The sequence below is a fragment of the Crocodylus porosus genome, unplaced genomic scaffold (genome assembly GCF_001723895.1).
Source record: "Crocodylus porosus isolate Cpor-Errol unplaced genomic scaffold, CroPor_comp1, whole genome shotgun sequence".
NCBI classification, from domain to species: domain Eukaryota; kingdom Metazoa; phylum Chordata; order Crocodylia; family Crocodylidae; genus Crocodylus; species Crocodylus porosus.
Genome location: NW_017728906.1, coordinates 203,409,648 through 203,432,740, shown reverse-complemented (window position 1 = coordinate 203,432,740; position 23,093 = coordinate 203,409,648). Strand labels below are relative to the sequence as shown.

At 47.2% G+C, this 23,093-nt stretch overlaps 2 protein-coding genes across 6 annotated transcripts in view; both read left to right on the top strand.

Annotated features, from left to right (window-relative positions):
- The first annotated feature begins 1,841 nt into the window (after positions 1 to 1,841).
- On the top strand, positions 1,842 to 8,514 carry LOC109306908 (membrane primary amine oxidase-like). Its single transcript, XM_019530558.1, has 4 exons — positions 1,842 to 3,523; positions 4,987 to 5,272; positions 7,091 to 7,220; positions 7,712 to 8,514. The coding sequence occupies exons 1-4, from the start codon at positions 1,954 to 1,956 to the stop codon at positions 8,009 to 8,011; spliced, it is 2,286 nt and encodes a 761-aa protein (XP_019386103.1). The 5' UTR covers positions 1,842 to 1,953; the 3' UTR covers positions 8,012 to 8,514.
- A 3,220-nt stretch (positions 8,515 to 11,734) lies between these two features.
- Positions 11,735 to 23,093, top strand: part of POLD3 (DNA polymerase delta 3, accessory subunit) — a 35,863-nt gene continuing 24,504 nt past the window's right edge. For 2 of the 5 annotated variants that reach the window (XM_019530555.1, XM_019530554.1), the window contains exons 1-5: positions 11,737 to 11,898; positions 12,966 to 13,021; positions 16,785 to 16,887; positions 19,883 to 19,922; positions 21,926 to 22,058. In XM_019530555.1, coding sequence (XP_019386100.1) covers positions 11,839 to 11,898; positions 12,966 to 13,021; positions 16,785 to 16,887; positions 19,883 to 19,922; positions 21,926 to 22,058 — 392 coding nt within the window. In that variant the 5' untranslated portion in view covers positions 11,737 to 11,838. Of the gene's footprint in view, positions 11,899 to 12,965; positions 13,022 to 16,784; positions 16,888 to 19,882; positions 19,923 to 21,925; positions 22,059 to 23,093 lie in introns of all 5 variants that reach the window. The other 3 variants (XM_019530556.1, XM_019530553.1, XM_019530557.1) reach the window with 3 other exon arrangements.

Genomic DNA, 23,093 nt, shown 5'->3' with positions numbered 1-23,093 from the left:
GACTTGACTAAGTTTATTTCTCTGGTTTATCAGAATATTTCCACCAATGGTCAAGTTCCTGACTACTTAAGAGCTCTCTTAGAAGGGCTTAATAAACCCTTAAGTTGGTTAGGTGATATTGCCCAACAGGCTAAGGGAAATTATTAAACATATGCAGACTTCAAATAGAGTTACAGAAAGAATGTCTCATCTTATCTGGCAAATGGGAGATAGCGTATGGATTTTTGTTAGTTTTTTAGGTCTCCTTATAGCTTGCATTACAGTTGCAGTTTTGTTAAAATACTGTTATCCGTATTTCCAAGGATATGTTAAGCTTTCTCAATCAGAAGTAGCTATTTTTATCAAGGAGGAAGAGGTGATGTGAGAGAGTGCTTATGCTAAGCAAGGCCTAGCATTAAAAACAAGGCACTAAAACAAACAGAGGATAAGTAGCATCTCTTTGCTAACATATAATTGAGCAACCCTGTCTGAAGAGAGCTGGAAGGCAGATGAACCTTTTTGCTTGCCCAAACCTGCCAAAGTTTTAATGAAATGATTTTCCATGAGAAGTGATCAGGGCCCGTAGTAGAGATAATGTCTTTTATTAAACCAACAAGATTTTTGCAGAAAATTTTTCTTTCATTGCAAGCTTTCGGGCACAAACACCCTTCATCAGGCATTGGAGAAAAGAGTGTAAAAGTTCTCCTGCATAGGAATGAAAGTACATATATTCTAGGATTTCACAGAGGAGTCCATAGATGGAAAACTCCTCTGGGCAGGCATCAATGCCTGATGAAGGGTGTTTGTGTCCAAAAGCCTCCATGAGAAGTCTGCATTAACCCCCTTCCCCTCTCTCACTCAAACAGCAGAAGAAAGTGCAGCACACTGATCTGTGCTGTGAACCAGAGGTAAATTATGGAGGAATACAGTTTGGTGGTTTGATCCAGGCTCTTAGCAGCAAGGAAAGGGAGAGGTTCATCATAGATCTAGCCAGCTGGGGAAGGATGAAACTATGCAACGTGGCACAGATGCCCCAGGCTGGGTTCCCGCACCGCATCCAGCCCCTGCGCACTGACACAGTTGTACTTATTTGTGTGGCTGCAGCAGGCCTGCAGCAGAATGTGGTTGGGCTGAACAAGCCCATCAGTGAGGTCAGGATGTCTTTTCTTCCCCCTGCCACACTGCTGCCATGGCTTCCCAAGGGAGGCTTCCTCTGGCTTGTCGCAGCTCTGCCACACCTGGGACAGGTGACTTGGCAGGATGCTCAGAGCGGGCACAGAGCCTCTTCTTGGGTGCCCGGCTGCTGGATCCCATTCTCACATGCAGGGTTTGATGGACAGGTGATTCTCCCCAGGCAGTCTGACAGGGTCCTGGCGGGGTTCCCTTGCCTGCGCAGCTTGGGTATGGTTTGCTGCCTGGGACATCTGGGCACCTCTCACCTCATCAGTTCTCTGCCATTGCCAGGGCCTCAGGTATCAGTGGTCCCTTGACCTTTCCCCTTCTCTCTCTCTGCGGCGCACAGGTTTGGTTTCCTGAAGACTGCAATCTTTGTCCTACCTATATCCTTTGGGTTTGAGATATATGGCTTTAGGATAAAACTTACTGGCCGGTGATAAAAAAGGCTGTCAGATGAATCGTGATTTATGGCCTTCACATGTGAATAACTGAGAAAATGATGAACAGCTTCTCTGAAGTGTTAGTAACCCTGCACCTCTATTTTCTCATCCTGTGGCTCTTCAGGGTGCAGAGAACAGGTTGGACTGGCTGAGCAAACAAGATCTGTGCTTTGATTCATTCTGATTTCAGGTCTCCTCCTCTATCTCATACATTATGTTTGCACCTGGAGCAGCTCTGCACCAAACACCTTGACAGCAGAGAAGCAGCAGGATATACAGGCTGCTTGCAGTGGGGACGCCCAGTCCAAAACCCACCGTGAGACATCAGGAATCAGAGCTGCCTTTGCCACTTTGGGGCATGGATTTGAAAGTTGCCTCCATTTTCTTAGCTGTGTCGGCAGCAGTAAATTTCATTCTAGTTGCTTTGTTGCTGGGTAGAGGAAGGAGACCGGCCACCTGTGGTACCGGGTCTTGGCAGGCCCAGGAGACAGGACACGGTGCCCAGAATGACCAGAGCCTGGTGTTTGCTGATCTGACCCCAGGAGAAATGGTGCAAGTGGTGAGGTATCTGCGGGAAAACCTTGGGGTGCCACTGGTAGATGCCTCTCATGCAAACCCCGCTGACAACTGCATTTACTACATCAGCCTGCAGCTCCCTGCCAAGGCAGAGGTGCTGCGGTTTCTGGATCGAGGGGGAGTTCGCCCCTCGCGACAGGCACTGGCTGTGATTTTCTTTGGAAATCAGCCCGAGCCAAACATCACGGAGTATCTGGTGGGCCCCCTGCCGAAGCCAGCGTATCACCGGGACGTCACAGTGCTGAAGTATGGAGGGAAGCTGCCATATAACCGCAGACCACTTCTAGGCAATGAATTTAGGCAGCTCAGTGTTTTTTTACGAAGCGTGGAATACCCCAAAGCGCCAACCTTCATGAGTCAGGTATTTGATTACGACGGGGCTAACCTGGCAACTCAAACTGTGGCTCCTCGAGGACTTGAGTCTGGAGATCGCAAAACCTGGATCGTTCATTTCCAGAATGTGAGTGGCCTTTACGTGCACCCCGTGGGGCTGGAGGTGCTGATCGACCACGGCAGCCTGAATATCTCCCGGTGGAAGGTGCTGAAAGTCTTTTATAATGGGCAGTACTTTGAGGGGATGGTGCAGCTGGAGAGTGAGTTCAAGAAGGGCCACGTGAAGGTGGACAAAGTGAGAAAAGTCCCGCTGGATGGGGGATACTCCTCCCTGAAGCCTAGGGTGCCCCACCAGCACGTGGGGCCCTTGCAGTATGAGCCTCGTGGGCCCCGCTACAGCATCAGGAGCAACCAAGTTGTCTTCCAGGCCTGGAGCTTCGCCTTTGGGATGGATGTGAATACAGGGCCACGACTGTTTGACATTCGATTTAGGGGGCAGAGGATTGTCTATGAACTCAGCCTCCAGGAAGCCTCTGCAATTTACACCTCCAATAATCCAGGGGCGATGTCAATCAGATACCTGGATGCAAGCTATGGCATTGGAAGAGATGCCTTCTCGCTGGTCCCAGGGGCTGACTGCCCCTACTTAGCGACGTATTTGGATAGCTCCTACCTCGCTGACTCCTTCGTGCCCGAGACGAACAAGAACTCCATCTGCATTTTTGAGGCAAATTTGGAAGCTCCTGTTCGACGCCATTATAACAAAAGGTACTACGGGGGGCTGGCCAACTCAGTTCTGGTGTTCAGGACTATTTCAGCCGTTTCAAACTATGACTACATTTGGGACTTCATATTCCACTCAAGTGGAGCTGTGGAAGTCAAAGTCCGAGCCAGTGGCTACATAAGCTCCTCCTTCTTCTTTGGCGATGGTACTGATTTTGGAAATAGGGTTGAGGAGCACACCCTTGGGACCATGCATAATCACGCTCTGAATTTTAAGGTGGACCTAGATGTTGGTGGTAAGTCCTTTGACCAATAAGATTTATTAGTTTGTAAAGAACAGGCGAAATGCCAAACTTTTTTCTTTGACACTTTTGATCATTTAACAGTGCATGCTAAGTACTTGAGTAGGGTGGTCACTACTTCAGGGTGTCTCACAACCCATCAGGCATGACTGTCGTCACCGTTTCTTTATGCCGCGTTGGCTCGTTCCTTCGTGGGGGTGCCAAACCAAGCCTAGGGAAGTGAATTGGAGCTGGAGGCAGACCTCCCAGACGGGTACCATCGTTTCTGTCTGTCTGTTCTAGGACAAAACCTTCTGACATCTCTGCCAAAAATCCTTTCTCACTGGTCTGTCTTTGTGTTTCCCCAGGCTCCTGCACCCCGTTTCTGCTGATTCAGCTCCTGGTCCTAGTTGAGACTTGTTTGCTGCAAGACCTTGAATTGACTGGAGCCTTGTAATATGCTCCTGTTCTTCAATCTTTGGCTCTTCCTGCCACTTTCTGGATCCCCTGCTCTGCTAGATACATATGCTTTAGCCTCAAAAGAGAGGCTACACACCCGTTCAGACCCACTTCACCATCTGCATGGGGATAAGTGTCTTGGACAGTTGTGGATGACAAATTGCAAGCTCATACACATCCCTTTGCCCCTCAATCACAAATCAGAGCTATGGACACAGGGCTGGGGAGGACTTAATAGGGCCCTGTAGCTATAGAAGCATAAATGTTGTATTTGGGATGAGTGTTGCTAGTTGGTGTCTGCTCGTCTCTGGCTCCAGTGAACAAAGAACGCAACCTGCACAAAGAAAGATGGCAGAGTTGGTGGGCGTGAGGCTCAGAAAGGTTTACAGTCTAGACACAGGGCTTTCTCTCCCCTGAGCCCATGATTGCCTGCAGCAAGGCATGAGCCCAAACTCTATCCCCCGTGCTGATATCAAGTTTGAAGTTTCCCAGTCCCTCTTCTGTACATGCCAGCTTACACTACTAAGCAAAGCAGGTTGACTGTGCATTACACTCCCTTGCTGTCTGGAGCTGCCCCATGCCGGTTGTGCATCCTGCTCTACGTGCTCCCATTCTTTCTTTATCATACAAGTACTGAACCATCCTGTGCTTGATGCATCTGACTTCCTTTCCTGGCAGCACGACACCTCTTGTATCATTCTTCATTATCTTGTACCAGCCTCTTATGTGCATATTTCAGCTTGAGCTTCTTTAAGGAGTTCGTGTCTCAGTCACTGCTGGTGAGGACTATGCTGGCCAATGCCTTAGCAAAGCATTTGTGTGAGTACTATATGTGCTCTTTGATGCTTGCACTAACCTGTGCTGGCCCACAGTACCATGCAGACAGCATGCTGTTCAGAGTCTGTGATGTAGAAACAAGGATAAAAATAAGCTGAAATTGGCTGAGCCTTTGCAGTCTTGGAAGTGGGATACAAGGGCCCAAGAAGCGATTTCTCAGTGTTTTTGCCTTTGTCTTACAGGCTCAAAAAATTCCCTGGTGACCCATGACATGGTGTTTGAGAACGTGCAGGCTCCTTGGAGTCCGGAGCACCAGATAGAGCGCTCACGGCTGATCAAGAAAGTCTTGGACAGGGAGGATGAAGCTGCATTTCGCCTCAACTCGGAGATGCCCAGATATGTCTATTTTGCTGCCAACAGTGAAAACAAGTGGGGCCATGAGCGAGGCTACAGGCTGCAGATTATTAGCTTTTCTGGGGACCATCTGCCAGAAACAAGTACGATGGAGAGAGCCGTCAGCTGGGGGAGGTAGGTATCTTTTATCCATATGTTAATACCTAGGTCATGTCTATGTATAAGCCTGCTGTGGGTGTCTGAATGCCCCAGCCGCTGCATGGCTCAGGTATACTAGAGTGGATACAGACTAGGTCTCTCACACGATAGAATTAAAGAGCATTAAATGTCCTTTTCATGATCGCTGGTTGTTGGGCTGTTTGCCCACCCCTGGGATTTTGGAGCCAGCTCTGGTTAAAAACTATTGAAATTCATTGTGTCGTTGGCATATCTCATCCTCTGTTGCTATACACTTCTTGCCACACACTTCTTGTTTCACAGCCAAAGTTGCAACATCCTCTGCTCTCCATGTCCCATCCCACACTATGGCCACAGCTTGGTCAGTGTATCTGAGCCATGCCCTGCCATGTCCTCTGCAGTCCTGGTGCTAGTTCTGGTCCCGCGGGAGCAAACGTGCAGCCTGTGCTGAGTCCCCTCGCTCCCATCCCAGTGCTGTTCTGCTCCAGGTGTTCCCCTAATCAAATCTGTCAGCCGTGCTGATCTTATAGGGCAAGTCGGGCCATGCAGGTTCTGAATGTAGAAGTCAGAGATGGAAAAGCCTGGCGGCATCTCGTAGCATAGGTACCTTCCTGCCCTAGCAAGTCGGCGCAGAACAAAATGCTGGGCTTCTGTAGTAGATCATCAGGGCTCCCACAAAAACTGGAGGTGGGGCTGGCTGGCGGGTAGTGTGCGGCTATTGTCGGGCCAATGGGCTCCACATCAACCTTTAGGAGAGGGGGGGATCCCACAGCAGACGTGATATGAAACGGTTCTTTGGTTTTAGAAAGTTTGAAAATGGCTGCTGCAAGGTATTGTTACTGGCCTCAGTTTCCCCACATCACTTGGAGCTCTTTGCCAGCCCATTGAGGTCTGTTCAGACACATTGGCTGCCCGGCCGCTTACCTTCCTCCCTCTCATCTGCCACTGCTTTGGATGTTATTGGGAGCATTGGGAGGCTGCCTTCCAATAATGGGGGTAAGGCTCCACTTGGCACAGTGCTCTGGGCTGCCCACATCCCTGCACTGTCCTCAGGGCTCTGGCAGCTGGCTTACTGCTCACCAGGCCCCTGGAAGCCCGCCAGGTCACTAATGTAATCCAAGGGACATCTTCAGTGGCCTCCTTCCAGCCCTTCAGGCCTCCCAACTATGAACATCCCACAAAAACATCACTGAGTCTTAGACAGACACAGTTTCCCACCTCACGCTCTCCTTGCTCCTTCTCTCCAGGGGATCTGGGCTAGACCGAGGTTCCCTGCTCCTGCCACCCACCTCTCTTGCTAACGGGCTCCCGGCTTTCTCTCTTGCCTCCCTGCAAGCTACATCCCATAACCTGCTCCTGTAGCACTGCACTACTCCCTTGCAGTAACAGGGGTTAGGGGCCCCTTGCCAGAGGTATTTAGCCCAGCCTAATTGCATACATCAGGGGCAATGCTGTTTCCATCCCTTCCCTTGAAGAACCTATTGCACGGCTCCACATGAGCCCACAGCACAGCACATCAGCCGGACTCTGAGCTATTCTGCCCACAGCCCCTCAAACATCATTGCCTTTAGTATTGGGAGAGGCGTGAGGGATACAAATGGAAGAGCATCCCTTTTTGCTTGCCAGTGGGAGGTCTTTTATAGACTGTGTCCCAGACTCACATTTTGTTATTTATGATGAGCGTGACTCGATGGACTATCGTGGGCATACCACAGCCCTCCGCATCCTGGAGCAGGTGGCAGCCTCATGTCCTGTGCGGCTGCTGGATTGGGCAAATCCTGCAAGACAGGCGTGTTTCTTTCTCTTGATCTTTAGGTACAAACTGGCTGTCACTAAACGGAAAGAAGAGGAGCCAACCAGCAGTAGCATCTACAACCAGAATGACCCCTGGACACCCACCGTGGCCTTCGCTGACTTCATCAATAATGAAACCATCGTAAATGAGGTAAGTAGGCCTCTCTCTCTGCTCTGCAGCTATGTATTGCAGTGGGGTGAGTTGTCTCATTGGCATGAACCAGATGGGGTGCAGGATGCACACTGCAAACCTGGCTCATGGGTGCAGGGATCAGTTGCTAACAGGGATAATGGTTCTTTGTGACAGTCGTCTCATCTTGGAGACCAAAAAACTAACTCTGTGCTTCCCCACTCCTGACCCAGCCCTTCATTGTGACGGCTGGTGTTCACGATGGGTTGAGTATGGGGTAGGGCAGAGTCATGGGAACAACCCAACATTTCCTCCAAGGGAAAAGTTTAAGGGAAATCCTAGGTCAGCATATTCCACTGTCTGAGCCAGCCTCACTGGGCAGGAGCCTGGCGCGTAGGACTAGGCACAGGCTATCACTTCACAGCAGCTTTGCCTGGTCTTTCCTCATTTGTCCTTCGAACCAGAAGTTTTCCTATAATAAGCAAATTGCTCGACTCCATTTCCTTCTCTAGGACCTGGTTGCATGGATAACAACGGGTTTCCTTCATATCCCACATGCTGAGGACATACCCAACACCGTGACAGTGGGGAATACAGTTGGGTTTTTTCTGAGACCTTACAACTATTATGACGAAGACCCCTCCATATACTCGCCTGATGGTGTCTTTTTTACGAGCGAGCAGGACTCCAGTTCATGTGAAGTCAACTCCATAGCATGCCTGTCCAAAATTGCCTCCTGTTTACCAAATATTCCTCCATTTACCTACAAAGGCTTCCAAAATCCAACAAGACACTGGGCTGTAGGACGCTGATGGAGTAAAGAGATGGATCAGAGGTACAGAACGGTGGCTTTGTTCAACAGCTCTGTTTTCATACAGAAGAGCTGTCTTGGAATCCATTTGGTCAATGACTTCACATCGCTCTTTATCTTGTCACTTTGCTATTATTGTTGCTTAAACACATATCTTTAAAGGAAAACATAGCTTCCTCAGCATGCCGCCAGATAGGAATTTGTATTAGTCTTCTGTGCCTTAGCCTGCTGAAATCTCGGACTGTATTTTCTTGCGTAAACCCTTTTTTCCAGCTGCTGGAAGTTGGGGAATTGGAGAGGCAGTAATTGCAGTTCTGCTGAAGCAGAAGTAATGCTGCAATGCTTCACATAGGGCTCCCGAGCTGCTGGCTGGGTACACAGCTGGATGAGCTGCTCCAGTTACTAATCAGCATTTTCCAGGAAAGATCTTTTCTTCTTCATTCTGCCTTTTAAATACAAGTTGCATGTCTTGTTCGGGGTTGTGTTGTGTGTACAATGTGTGGAGGGGGGAAAGGGGGATGGGGATGGAGATGGAAAGAGAACATCATTCCTCTAATGCTGGAATAAACACAATGTATAACTAGCTCTGGTTCAACTAATTAAATTTGGTCTTGATCCAAATGTTTGCTGAAGTGAATTATTCCTAAACCAGTGCAGATGTGTGTTACTGCCTGCCACCAGGGTGGCTGGTGGGCCACAGGGGCTCAGCAGCATTTCCTGTGCTGACACCTGAATCTTAAAAATGTGCCCTAACCCAGGGGTCGGCAACCCCCGACTCACATGCCAGAGCGTGTCCTGTGAAGCCTTACTTCCAGCTGCCATCACTACCACATCCGCCCCTGCTGCCCGTGCACAGAGCCCGTCTGCTCCACATCCACCGCCAGGGACACCTGATGGAGCTGGTGGAGGGGGTCTCTATGGACATTGGCTTGGCACCTGCGGGGTGCTGAGGCCCAGGAAGAGCAATGATCCATTCCCTGCATGCCCCTTGCAAAGGGCACTGGTTGCTTAGACAGTGGCTCTTGTCATATTTCAGAGTCTGCATCCAGTCCAGCTCTGACTGTGGTAGAGCAGAGCAGCGCAGGGAGCAGCTGGTGGTCCAGATAGTATCCACTGGTGAGTCAGACACTGCCCACATGCTGTATTTTGCCCACGCGTGATCTAAAGCCCTGCTAAAGTCAAGGTATATCATCCATTGCTCTCCTCCTGTCCAAAAAGCCTGTCCCTTTAAGATCATCTTATTCTCCTTTAGATGCTTTGAAATAGATTGCCTGAGGACCTGCTCCATAATCTTTCAAGGTCAGACTGACTGGTCTGTAATGCACCAGATCCTCCTCTTCCCCATCTTAAAACTCAGCACTATATTGACCCTTTTCCAATCATCCAGGACTTCACCTGACCTCCAGGAGTTGTCAAAGAGGACTGCCAAGGGCTCTGAAAGTACTTCAGCCCATTCCTCCCATACCCATGGGTTCATCCCATCTGGCTCTGCCGACTTGAAAACATTTCACTTCTCTAATCCCTAGCCTGTTCTGCCACTGCTCTAGGCTACTCTTTGACTCCTATCTTTGCTGCTAAACATGCTTCTCATCTGGAAGTTGCCCCTCTCTGTGAAGACTGAAATGAAAATACGGCCTTCTCTGCATCGTCCAGAACTAGGTACAGCAACACCTCCTTGCTTCCCCTGCCTCTTCCGGAACAAGTGATACCCAGCCATGACCATACTCCAGCCATGTGAACTATCCCACCATATCCCCATAACCCCACTGGCGGCAGTGGGTGAGATCTGAGAAGCATGGCTCTGAGGAAGAAGCTTGTGTTCAGGGTGCCATGGCTCTGCAGATGCAGAGCAAGGCTCTGTAGCTGGACCTCCGATGGGGAGCAGGACGGCATTTCCCTGGACCTCTGGTGCCCTGACTGCAAGAGCCCCCCAGACCGCTGTTCTGCTAGACACAAGCAATAATCCATTACTGCTGGCTCACAGAGGGAAGCAACTGTCTGGGGCAGCAGCAGGCTCAAGTCACTGCAGGCCCCAGTGAGGGTGTGTAGGTGTTAGATCTCCTGAGCTGCAGTGAGACACATGCACGCTTACCTCCTCGAGGACACGGCACTGCTCAGCTGTGCACTCAGCTATGAGGGGCCTTGTCCCGTCATACTTGGTACACATTAACTGCATTTAAAACATGATCGATCAAGCAATAAAACAAGTGCTAGGGCCATGGTGGCATAGCAACGTTAGGACTTTTCTACCAAACAGCTTCTCCAGATGGTACTTGACACACGTTGGGCTAACATCTGATTGCTCCATGGAGGTAATACCATCATGGTGGGGTGCTGAGGCTGGGAACAACAAATACCTGTTGGTCCTTTCCAGCCCTGGCACCTTGCAGCATTGGTTCAAATCTCCAGTGCACGGGAAGGCTGGCACCAACAAACAGGTGATTGTCAGTCCTGGTCCTTTCATGGCACTGAAGCAGGTTCAAGATGACTGTGACTAACAGACCTGCTTGTTGGTCTGACTGTAGCGTTGTGGAGTCTTCAACGGCTCTAGTGTTAGGACATGCTTTATCTAGAGCCTAATAAACATTACCACTTTCTTTCTACTTCATAGCAGCGCTTACTGTGATCTGCATAAAGCAGTGGAAGATGGCCTTTACTTGTGGGGTCACTTTGGGCATGGTTTCTCAACCTGTGGTTCGCAAGACACAGGCAGGGGGTACTCAGTTACCCCAACTGTCTCTCTCACCTTCTTTTCCTCTCTCTCTCGCCCCTTCCTCTCAAAACTACGGCAAAAAATTTGTGCTGCGCCTTACACGGCACTTTAAATTCCCCAGTAATAATTTGACATGCCACACTCTGCGCAGCACTGGGTTCAGCCCTCCTAGCATTGGCCAACATCACCTCTAGCCCAGGGACATATTTGTGCTGTGCACTCTGGTGTAAAAGGTGGCAATCCTACCCACACCACATCAAACATCTGTCATATCACGGCCTTATGTACACAGCCCTTCTTCCAACATACAGCACACGTCAGTCTGCAAATATAAAATACCCTGGAAACTTGAGTGTTGGGGTAGTTATTAATTCTGTGCGTCTGTGTTTGGACATTGCCCTGTGAATCGTCCCTCGGGTTTGGTAACACGGCATCTGATCCCCACATCCAGACCCTGGACTGTTTTGGACTCTTGTCTCTGGTTTTCTTTCTGGATTTGGTCGTGCGGTTCCTGAACCCTGACCCAGCCCCTGGCCCCTGCCCTCCCGTTAGGCCAGACTGCCTATGGCCTGGTCCTTTACAGCCTCTCACTGAAGCACCCTTCAAAAGCTGTTTGCCAAAAGCTCCCGCCACACGCTCAAGGGCAGAAACAGGCCGTTCTGGTTTCTAAATCCTCAGTTGCAGGGGGTGACGGAGCAGGCCACCACCGCGATGAAAATAACCATAACTACACGGTGCGAGCCAGCCAGCAGCTGGGCCCGCAGACAAGTCCCATGGCTGTGGCATCCATCTCCATGTTACAGACAGGCTTAGGATCGCGCCCTCCTTTCCACCAGGACAACGGTCAGGATACGACCCAGCGGCACGTGGCCCAAACATGCACTGAGAGCACGTCACAGCACCGACTACGCATGCGCCGCGCGGGGTCGTGAGGCGGGGGAGCGGAGCGTCTGTCAAACCGCTCGGGGGGGCGTAGCCGCGGTGACGTAGTGCGGCGGATGCGAAGCCGCTTTGGGGCCTTTTGTCCGCGTGCGGCCGCCGTCGCGCGGGCCTGCACAGGCGCGTTGCTATGGAGGCGGTGGCCTAGGCCGTGCGGTGCAGCTCTCGCCGCCGTCATGGAGGACGAGCTCTACCTGGACAACATCGATGAGTTCGTCACGGACCAGAACCGCGTCGTGAGGCCCGGGCGGGGCGCGGCGGGGCGGGGGGAAGGGGTCGGGGCCTGCTCAGGCTCTGCGCGTGGGGGGACGTGGCCGAATATAATATAATTAATATAATAAATATAATATAATATAGCGTGTGTGTGTGTATTATACCCATGCTGAACTCTGGCACATAAGGATGTTTATTCTATGTTTTTATTTATATATATAATGTGTGTGTGTATATGCATATAAGTTAATAATAATAATATAATATTAATATCATCTTGCACATAAGGACGTTTATTCAAAATAGGGTACAAAACGGGCACAGTGTCACATGGCTGATTCGTGGTGGCATCGTTACTGGGTTGCCAGGCTGAGCTGCTGGGCTGGCGATGTAACTTAAGGGTTATGGTCCAGCGGCGGTTCGCAGCCTTTTGCACCTTTGGTGCCATCAACCGTTTTGTCAAAAAGCCTCAGTCCCACCGTGATGAAAGCAAAACCTCCGCGTAGTGAACAAATCCTGTGAAACTTGCAAAATCAATTCATGCGTTTGAAGTGCAATGATTTTTTTTCCATCGGGCAACGAGTTGAAGTCCCACCTACAGGACCTGCGCATCCCACCGGTTGAGAAGTGCTGCCCTACAGCACCAGTGGCAGGTGCCTTCTTGATGGCCGTGTGTGAGAGCAGTGGCAGCCTTCACGATGAATGCTTAGCGTTCATCTCTGTTTTGGAAATGTGTTGCTTTCAAAATGTTGTGCGGGACAAAGTCACTTAAGCCACATGCAAACTGGCATCTGTTCAGGAAAGGTTTTTGTGTTTGGCATACTATAGAAGTAGGGTGGGGGGCAGCCAAGCAGTCCTTATTCACATCGGTCAAATTGCTTTTTTGCATTCATAGCCCACTTGCTTCAAGGGGTGGTGGGACTTAGCATGTGGTAGGGAAGTAGGGCTGGAAGGGACCTTGTAAGGTCGTTTAGTCCAGCCCTCTGCACCCAACATCAGCCAAACATGATGGAGTAATGTTTTGGATGGTGAAGTCAAAGATTTTTATTTATTGATGTGCAGTGTTTTTTGTGTGTTTTTTATATTGCAGGTGACCTACAAATGGCTGAGCTACACGCTGGGGGTTCATGTCAACCAGGCTAAACAGTAAGAATTAATGCATCCCACAAGTCTTTTATTCAGTGATTCAGCCTAATTAATTGGTTTCCATTTTTAAACAAAAACCAACAATCGTTTCCAGATAAAATGTGAAACCCTTTGTTTTCCTAGGTACCGGGCTACCTTCATGTAAATTGCTTTTATCTTTTAAACATTCTGATTCCTGCTAACTCAAGGGCAAATTTTGCCTAAGGGAAGCAAGAATACAGTACGATAAATACAGTCCTGCACTAAATAAGTAGCAGAACCTGGAATAGGAGCCATGACTTAGCTCTCAGTCTTCTCATTGCTAGACTTTTTTCATAGATTCATAGATGTTTGTGTCAGAAGGGACCTCAGTAGATCATTGAGTCCAACCCCCTGCCCTAGGCAGGAATGAGCGTTGGGGTCAGAGGACCCCACATGTAGCTGCCTATTGAAGACCCTCAAGGTAAGAGAGAGCACCACCTCCCTTGGAAGCCCATTTCAGATTCTGGTAACCCTTTCCATAAAGAAGTTCTTCCCAATGTCTAACCTAAATCTGCTGTCTGTCAGTTTGTGGCTATTGTTCCTAGTTACTCCAAGGAGTGCCCTGGTAAACAGAGCATCTCCTATTCCTTGCTGCTCCCCCACCCTCCCGTCTGATGAATTTGTAGGCAGCATCCTTCTCTTGCTGAGGCTGAAGAGATCCAGGTCTCCCAATCTCTCCTTGTAAGTCTTTGCCTGCAGGCCCCTAACCATATGCATGACCCTCCTCTGAACCCTCTCAAGGTTGTCTACATCCATGTTGAAGTGCAGTGCCCAAAACTGGACACAGTACTCCAGCTGCAACCTGACCAGTGCTGCACAGAGGGGAGGTTTCACCTCCCTGGACTTGTTCATCATGCACCTGCTAATTCATGATAAAGTGTAGGTAGCTTTACTGATCACTTCGTTACATTGATGACTTGTGGTTATCTTGGATTCAGCTAGGACTCTGAGACCCCTTTCTGCTGCTGAGAAGGTCATCCCCCCAACCTGTAAGTGTGCTGGTGATTCCTTCTCCCTAGGTGCAGCACTTGTCTTTGTTGAACTGCATCCTGTTCTGTTCTGCCCACTTTTCCAACCTGTCCAGATATGCCTGGATTTGTTTCCTACCCTCTAGTATGTTAACTTTACCCTATAATTTGGTATCATTTGCGAATTTGGACAGCGTGCCCTCCACGTCCTCATCCCAGTCACTGATGAAGACAATGGACAGCACAGGGCCAAGGAGTGAGCCTTGTGGGACACCACATCTTTCCATGTCAATACTAACCCATCCACCACCACTCTGGGTGCTACCCCTAAGTCAATTTCCCGCCCACCTGACTGTGTAATCATCTATATCACAGCCACTCAGTTTATTTATGAGAATAGGATGAGAGACTGTATTGAAGGCCTTCTTAAAATCGAAGTAGATGACATCTACCTCAACTCCTGTGTCCAATATTTTGTGACCTGGTCATAAAAAGAAACAAGGTTAGTCAGTCAGGATCTACCTGCTATGAATCCGTTGCTGGTTGCCCTTCAGCATTATTTTTTGCCAATGGGCTCCCACAAATGTGATCTTTAATCATTTTCCCGAAGGTTTTCCCAAAGATAAAGGTGAGGCTAACTGGCCTATAGTTACCCAGATCCTCCTTCCTCCCCTTCTTGAAAATAGGGACCACATTGGCTCTTTTCCAATCCTCTGGGACCTGACGTGAGCACCACGAATGCTCAGACAGCCATTCCAGTGGCTCTGCTATGACATTGGCCAATTCCTTCAGCACCCTTGGATGAAGATCATCCGGGCCTGTTGACTTAAATACATCCAGTCCTTCCAAGTGTCTCTGCAGCAAGTCGGTGCTAACAGTTGCTGGGCTGGTGTCCCTTTTGTGCCTGTCAGTGATCCAGTTGTGAGAGTTGTCTGGATCCATGTTCAGGAATACAAAAGTAAAAAACTCATTAAAGAGCTCAGCCTTGTTCCTCCTATCTGTCACTAATTGCCCTAGCTTGTCCTGTAGGGGCCCTATGCTGCCCTGCACCTTCTTTTTACTTCTTGTATACCTGAAGAAGGGCTTTTTGTTGTCTTTAATTTTTGTTGCCAGCCTAAGTTCCATTTCTGCTTTGGCCTTTCTGACTGATTCTCTGTAGGTATGGGCCTAGTAGGTATACTCCACCTTGGTAGCTACCCCTTGCTTCCACAGCCCCTGTGCCTCTTTTTTTACCTCTAGGCTTTCCTGGATTTCCCTGTTCAGCCAAGAGGGTTTCTTGGCCCCTTTGCCCCCTTTCCTGCGCAATGGGATTGTCTCCTTCTGCATCCAAAGGATTGCTCCCTTTAGGAACGGCCATCCTTCCTGGACTCCCATCTCACCAGTGCTCCTGTTCTTCAGTCCCCCACTAACTAATCTCCTGAGCGCACTGAAGTTAGCCTTTCTGAAGTGTAGTACTTTTTCCCTACTGGTTATCTTTCCCACCCTACTCTGGATAGTGAATTCAATCAAATGATAGTCACTGTCCCCTAGGTTACTTTGTGTCTGTAGATCCCCCACCAGATCATCCCTTGTAGCCAACATCCAGTCCAGTAAGGTGTTTCCCCTAGTGGGACCATAAACCTCCTGCGTTAGGTGAAGGTCCTGTATGCAGGTTAAGAACCTATGTGAACAATTGGATCTAGCTGACTGCTCCTCCCAGCAGGGTAGTGTAGGTCACCCATGACAACCATGTCCCTTGACCATATGGCCTCTGAGAGCTATCTTGAGAATTCCAGGTCCAACTCATCCTCCTGATGTGGCGGTCTGTAGTAGACCCCCACTGCCAAGTCCCTTTCCCCTGACCCCCTTGTATTCTGATCCACAGTGCCTCAATTTGCCCCTCCTCTGATCCCATCTTGATTATGGCAGATGTATATTGCTCCTTAATGCAAAGAGCAACACCCCCCCCTTTTTTCCCTATTCTGTCCCATCTGTACAACTTATAGCTCTCAATGCTAACTGCCCAATCGTGAGTAAGATCCCACCTGGTTTCAGTTAGGCCAACCAAGTCAAAATTCTTGTTTGCAAGAAGGAGTGTGAGTTCCTCTACTTGTTCCCCATTAGTATAGAGGAGCTTAAGCCCTCCAATGGGTGCTCCTGGTGCCCCCTTGTCCTGATGCCCATTGGGTCCCTTAGTACTTATGTGGGTTGTTTCGTGCATGACTTGTGGTTCATTGATCTTAGGTTCTCTCTCTTGTCTGCATCCCTGCCCCCCAATTAACCTAGTTTAAAGCACTGCATAGGAGATCAGCCAACCTGTAAGAGAACTTGCACTATCTCTTCTAGAGCCCCCTTAGTCTATCAGTGGAAGCCAATGGCAGATACTTTTGTGAGACTGATAGTGGGGTCAGGCTCCTTGAATCACTGTCTTCAAAGATCTAGATTGTGACAAGAGGACTGGCCACAATGATGGGAATCTTTGGAACAGATTATCTTTGGGGGTTTTAAGTGCATCTCCAAGAGTCTGGGTCTTGTGCTGATGTCAGTTTTAGTTTTATCTTAGTGGTCAGTAGGTGCAGTTCAGGTTTGCAAATGGGAAAGTAATTCAATGAGTATAAATGAAGTAATTCTAATTTAATTTGGTTAGGAACATTACATCGTTAAAAATGCTATGTTGTGCTTGTTTCTACTCTGAGGTCTTGTAAGTTTCTGCACTGGCGTATCATAGGAAGAAGGGTTTTTTTTTACCTCCCAGTTGGCTAATGCTGGTATTTTTTTTGTTTGTTTCTGTGTAGGATGCTGTATGACTACGTAGAAAGGAAGAGAAAGGAGAATTCAGGAGCTCAGCTGCATGTCACCTATTTAGTGGCAGGAAATCTTGTTCAGAATGGATATATTGTGAGTGCTCACCCCCCTCAGTCATGTATAATGAGTTCTTTGCTTTTCAGCGCTTTATTCTGTTCACTGTGCTGGGGCGGGGTGTGTAAGGTTTTGGGCAGACACAAAAGAAGGCATTACTTTTGTCACTAAAAACTTGGAATTTAAAATAGAAACAACAGACAGTAGAAGGTAGGAAAATTGCTTGTGGTTTGACGATGAAGTGTTTGATAACAAAGCTCCATTGTGGGACAACTTTTTCTGTTTTATTGGTAAATATATCCTGTCCCTGATTATCTTTCAATCCTAACATTAGTAATTGGCTCGTTTGATGTAGGTGTCATTGTTCAAGTCTGCCTTCAGGAAATATTTGAATTGGTAGAGAGAGTAGTGATCACTCAGGAATAGGGTGTGATATGATGGGAAAAGGTATGGAATCTATTTAGGGAGAAGAAATGGACATGTAATGTCATTGTCAGAATTGAGGTACAGGGATGACATGAGATCAGACAAGAGCTGAAAGTACATGGGAGGGTACCTTTACAAAGGATCTTGGTTTAGAAGATGAGAAGTGGTAAGTGATGGAACAGGGAGAGGCTGTGGAGATATTGGCATAGGTTAGTTTTAAATTACTTTGATTCAGATCCTCATTTTAACCAGATTGAAATTAGTCATTGGGGAAACTCAGTGAATTTATATAGATTGTAATATCTTTTCCCCCAACTCATTCTTGTTAGAATACCCATTAAATCATGTTGATTTGCAGCTGAATGCATCCGTTACACCAGGAGTGGATAATATACAGCCTGTGGGCCAAATCCAACCTGCCAAGGAATTCTGTCCAGCCTGTGGTGGGTCCCTCAGCCCCACCCAGCCCAGGCTTATGCAGCGGCATTGTGGCAGCCAGACTCGGTTTCCTGGCAGCCCCTGTGTCAGTGGCTTACTCTGTCCAGCTGCTGCTGCCAGTGTCTCTGCCACCGCCGCTGGACCCAGCACTGGTGGCAGCAGACAGAGCAGGCAGGAGAGTGGCCGTGGGCAGGGTAAACTTGGACGGATGGGATGGGGCCATGAGCAGGCGGGGAGTGGCATCCAGGAGCAGGATGGGCAGGCAGGGGCCTGGGCTGGGATCACAGGATGGTGACAACATGAGGTTGGGGCAGGATTGCAGTCTGCTCCCTGCCTATTTCTGCCCACTGAACTGGTACTCGCTACAGGAAAAAAATTGTCTCTGTTAAATAAATTCTTAATTCTGGTGGAATCGTAAGAAAAAAATTTTAAGTTTTTCAAAACAAATATGTATTTAAGCCTGATTATTAAACAAAGGAAATGTTAGCTGTAGTTAGCAAATCAGTGCATCGTTTCTGGTCACTATAGGTCAGATTTTTAAAAGGTATTTAAATACCTAAAAATACAAAATTAAATTTCTTGTGGTAACCTAGTACCCAAGTCAGGCATCCAGCTTCCAATGAAAATCCAACTAGGCATTGGATTTAAGCATCTAAAGATGCAAATACCTTGGAAAATAGGGCCTCATGCCCTTCATGGTTTTGAAACTAATAGCTCTTATTCAGTCTCTCCTGCTTTTTATTCATCTCGTAAATATGTTTCTGAACTCTGAATACACTGGTTTATAGGAAAGCAATATTTTCTCTGGCCTGTCTTGCTAAACTGAAACCAAGAGTAATTAAAGCAAAGTATTTTGCAAATATAAACTTGGAAAAGTGTAAATACCAGCCTTTGTTCCACTGTAAAGGCTGAAAATAATAGGTATTTACTCGTATTCTGTGAAATTTGTGGTATTTTTATAAACCTACACTGGACCTCAGAAGTTAAAGTCGTCTTTGCTTTGATTCTCATGTGGTATGCTAACTTGTTACAATTCAAGGATGACTCCTTGGTGCAGTATGTAATTTTTAATGCATCTGAAAATAATTTTAATAACTGAGTAAGTTTTCAGAAGGAAAGATAGGGAGGGTGCTTGTTGTAAAGACTGGAGCTGAGGCAACTTGCGCATCAAGAAGAGCAAGGAGTACTGGGGGTCTGAGCAAGAGTTCTAGTTGAAGGAACTGAAGGAAAAGGATGGGCTTTAGAAAGGTTATGGAGGAAAAAATTTCTGGTTTTGGAATAACTGGGACTTGTGAGACCATTTTGATGTGGAGGAGATTAATGGGAGCCTCATATTTTAGATGAAAACACTTTTCTTAATTTGAGTGTTCCTGACAAACCTGCAATGCAGGCTTCTTTCAGTAGGGGTAGCTGCAGAGCTGAAGATTGAACACTCAATGGAAACTAAACTCATCACAGTTATCTTTTCATGGCATCTTGCTTTATTTATTGTATCCTCCCTTACCATTAGCACTGTTCCGTTACCTTTTCCAACTCTCAGTGGATAGCTCAGACTGCTGCTGCTGTTATTCTTGGCTCTTGTGCTGATAGAGGGGTTTTTATAGAGGCCTTGTACTTTGATTTCTGGTTTGTGTGCACCAGTTGAGCACACAACTGATGAATGCTGTCAGGCTTAATTCTCTTTGTATCAGTTGCTGTCTGATTAAGAAAGTAATCCAGGTGTACACACAAGGTAGCAAAATGGGTATGCCATTCTTGTTGGAGGCATGGCCTCTGCCTGCTAGCTGAATGTTTTACATTTCTCACTGTTTGCACTGTAGATAAAACCTGGGTGACTAACACTGCCGTCATCTTAAAGATTTAGAGCTAATATGGAACAGTGAAGCAAGCTCATTCCTGGCACAGCCTGTGTCTCAGGTCTGTTAGCTTCTCGACACCTCCCATGTGCTAGCTACCCCATTTTTAGCTAACCTCTTGGTGCTGGGGTACAGATCAGCATACAGATCAGACCTCAAGAGAATAATACGAGTTAGGCTTTCAATAGAAACTCTGATCAAGTTCTGTGCTCCTTGTGGATCTGCATAAAGTACATTCAGCACTCTCTTAAAAATTTTAAGACCTCTGGTGTATTATTTTTGGTGAATGATGATAAATTGTCTTTTATTTCCAGTGCCACAAGGTAGCAGTAGTGAGAGAAGATAAGCTGGAAGGTAAGTTAGTTCAGGAATTATGTGTTTAACTTGGGGTTTTTTTCCTCGAGGGGAACAATAATGCAACTAAAACTAAAATCTTGCCAAGGGCTTAAAGTCTTTAGCTGCTTTAATCAAATTAATTGGTTAAGGTGTGTACTTTTTCTTAGATTTTTTCCTAAAACCTTTAAAAAGTGAGTACACAGCTAAAGAACTTTACAAGCTTGTAATTTATTAATAGATTTTTATATAGCACTGCTTTTATTGAACAGCTGTCACAGATAGGCAGTTCCTTCAGATTCAAAAGCAGTAATTAACTATGCACAGCAACACCTCACAAGGCTTTTTTTTTTTTTTGGATGACAAAGACAGGATACTGAGTCTAATGATGAAACCACAGGGGAAGCTTAGTTAGCATGTGGCTACCCTTTGATAGGGCACTGGAGCTAATGGTTTTGTGCACGGGGAAAATGTATTTGGGTCTTCCTTAGCCTTAAGTGACTGGGATATTACTTAACATCACCTCTGAAATACCCCTCATCCCAAGGGTGGTGAGATACCACTATATTTGACTGTGAAGCTGCTGCTCCATCTGCTGTTGGTCATTCACCCAAGTTTCTGAGCTTCACGAGACGCAATTGATCTGAACCAACTCCCCCCTCTGACTGCAGCCTGTAAAGGATTTTTGGATCCTGTCCTTGACATCTGAAAGCATACCAATATTTAGTAATTCATTGGAAGTTGTAAGCCCCTCAGTTTTAGCACGCAAGCTTTGCTGAACAGGCTTCTATAATTTTGCTGCTGAACTTCAGAACTTATGTCTAATGTGGATTTCCCATACCCACTTTTGTTCTGTATAGGTTCCTGTACTGTGATCATAATACCATGTCTTCTAGTAACACATGACAGTGGCTAACACCTGTTATATGTTTCTTTTAACCACTTCCCTGTGGGAGAAATGTATATGCACTCAGGTGTTTTATCGTGGTGGTGGTTATATTTGTATTTTTACTAAAGAAGCCAGATCATGTGTGCCTTGCCTTTGGGTGTGGAAGATGATGGTATCTGCTAATGTTCACAGTCTAGCATGAGAAATAACACAAATAGTACTCATAGTACCTAGGAGACCCAGTTATTGACTAGAACCTTCTTGATCCAAATGCGGTAAAAACACTGAACAAAAGGATGGTTCCTGCTCTTGCAGTCTAAGTACAAGATCCAAGGCAACAGATGGGAGTGTACAAGGAAACTGTGTCAGACTTCTGGACAGAGAAAGCTGTCTCCCACATAGATGAGCTTTACCCACAGGGTTGAAATTTTTGATTTGCTGTCTGATGGAGCAGTTGTCCGCCAGGATCTTCCTCCGAGTGTGGGTTGTCCTTTGGGATCTTCTGGTTCCATGCTAGAGAAAACTTAGATGATATGGACTGGGATCTTGAGCTTGACTGGTAGTTGTCATTGTACAGATTGGAGAACCTGTACCATGTGGTCGTGGTGAGTCCAGTAGCCTGAATCCTTAGTGGGCAGGTTAAGAATAGAGAATGCTGCTTACAACACTGTAGATATCCAGCAAGCTACTATTCATCATTTCTAATAACTGGCTGCTTGCAGATTTGGGGGGAGGGAAAAACTCCCAAAACAGCACTTTAGTTTAAACTCAGCACACTTCCACGCTGAGCCCACCATGTGCCCGTAAGAGGTGTTGCATTTGTTGTATCCAGCTTTCCTAATGTCTGTAGAGATTGTGCATTTTAATGAGGTGGCTCATTCATAGCTGTTTGAATCAGCTTTAGCTAAAAGTGCCAAAAAGTCCCACTGAAGTGCCTGATCTATACAGATGCTTTGGAGCTGGGTTGAAGTAATACGCTGCTGCTTCCAGTACAGCATTTTGGGGGTGGGGGAATGTTCCATGTCTGTCATCACACTCTTGAGACTGGTCAAAGTGTAAGGCTGGAAGGTCCTACCAGCTTTCCTCTTGGTGTGCAAAAACCATGCTAATAAAGGGTTTTCTTCTTCATTTTCAGCAATGAAGTCTAAGCTAGCCACGATTGCCAGTGTGCATGTCTACAGCATTCAGAAAGCTTTGCTGAAGGATAGTGGGCCTCTCTACAACACCGACTATGATATTATCAAGACAAACCTGCAGAACTGTAGCAAGTGAGTTGCACAGTACACTCTCATGGCCATTCCTTTTTGAACCTTTTTTCTTGGTTACAGTTTGTGAATGTAATGGTAGTGAGAGAACCAAGGCTTTTTTTAGTGACCTTTTATTGTTGGGAGATATGGTTGAGACACATTTATTTCCATACTGCAACCAGCCGCATTGTTGGGAGATATGGTTGAGATGCATTTCCACACTGCTTTTCATCCATCCAAATCAGCAGGTCAAAGAATGAGTCTATTATAAGAACATAAGAGTAAAAGGGCCACCTGAGGCATCAAGTCAGACAGTTGTCAGGCGGAGACTCCTCGCCTGGGCCTCTGGGAACTACCGTTCTTGCATTCACACACTTCTGTTTCACAACTCCCTGTTCATGTCTACATATGTGCTTTAATGCGCAGTAGCTTATTTTACTGCACATTAAAGCATCACAGTTTTGCCAGTGTCCAGTAAAATAGGCTACTGCACATTACGTGCACTTCATTGGTGCAGCCTAATGCACATTGCTTTAGTACCTCACGTTGGAGGTACTAAATTTAATTCATTTTAGGCAAAGTGCCTTAATGCATGTGCAGACTCACCCCCTGCTGTGTACTTGGGTGATGCTGTTTAGAGCAAACTTGGTTTATATGGTGGTAGCTGACAGCTCAATGAAATCCTTTAGAGATTTTGCTGTGTCCAGTCTCTCTTATGTAGAAGGCACTTGGATTCTGAGATGGTAAGTAGCTATACAGAACCCTGAAATAAATGCCTTAAAATATTCATTGCCATAACTGCTCTTTTGTAATCAACATCTTAGGATAGGAGTGTCAAACGTGGCCCATGGGGTGGATCCAGCCTGCAGAACCATTTTGTGTGGCCTGTCAGTAGTCCAGTCAGCTTCAGGAAGTTGGGAAGCTTGGCCTGTGCAGAATTTGGGATCTTTGGACCTTGGCCAAGTACAGCCGCAAGCTGCTGTCTGAGCACAGCCCCACAGTGCTGCAAGCCACCAGAGCGCCCCAAGGGATGACGAGGTCGAACGGTCACAAACT

Bases quoted from the DNA above. Each gene is read 5' to 3' on its own strand.
- LOC109306908 (XM_019530558.1), top strand. From the start codon at position 1,954: ATGGATTTGAAAGTTGCCTCCATTTTCTTAGCTGTGTCGGCAGCAGTA. The intron at 3,524-4,986 runs GTAAGTCCTTTG...TTTGTCTTACAG, and splicing joins GGTGGACCTAGATGTTGGTG to GCTCAAAAAATTCCCTGGTG. The intron at 5,273-7,090 runs GTAGGTATCTTT...CTTGATCTTTAG, and splicing joins AGAGCCGTCAGCTGGGGGAG to GTACAAACTGGCTGTCACTA.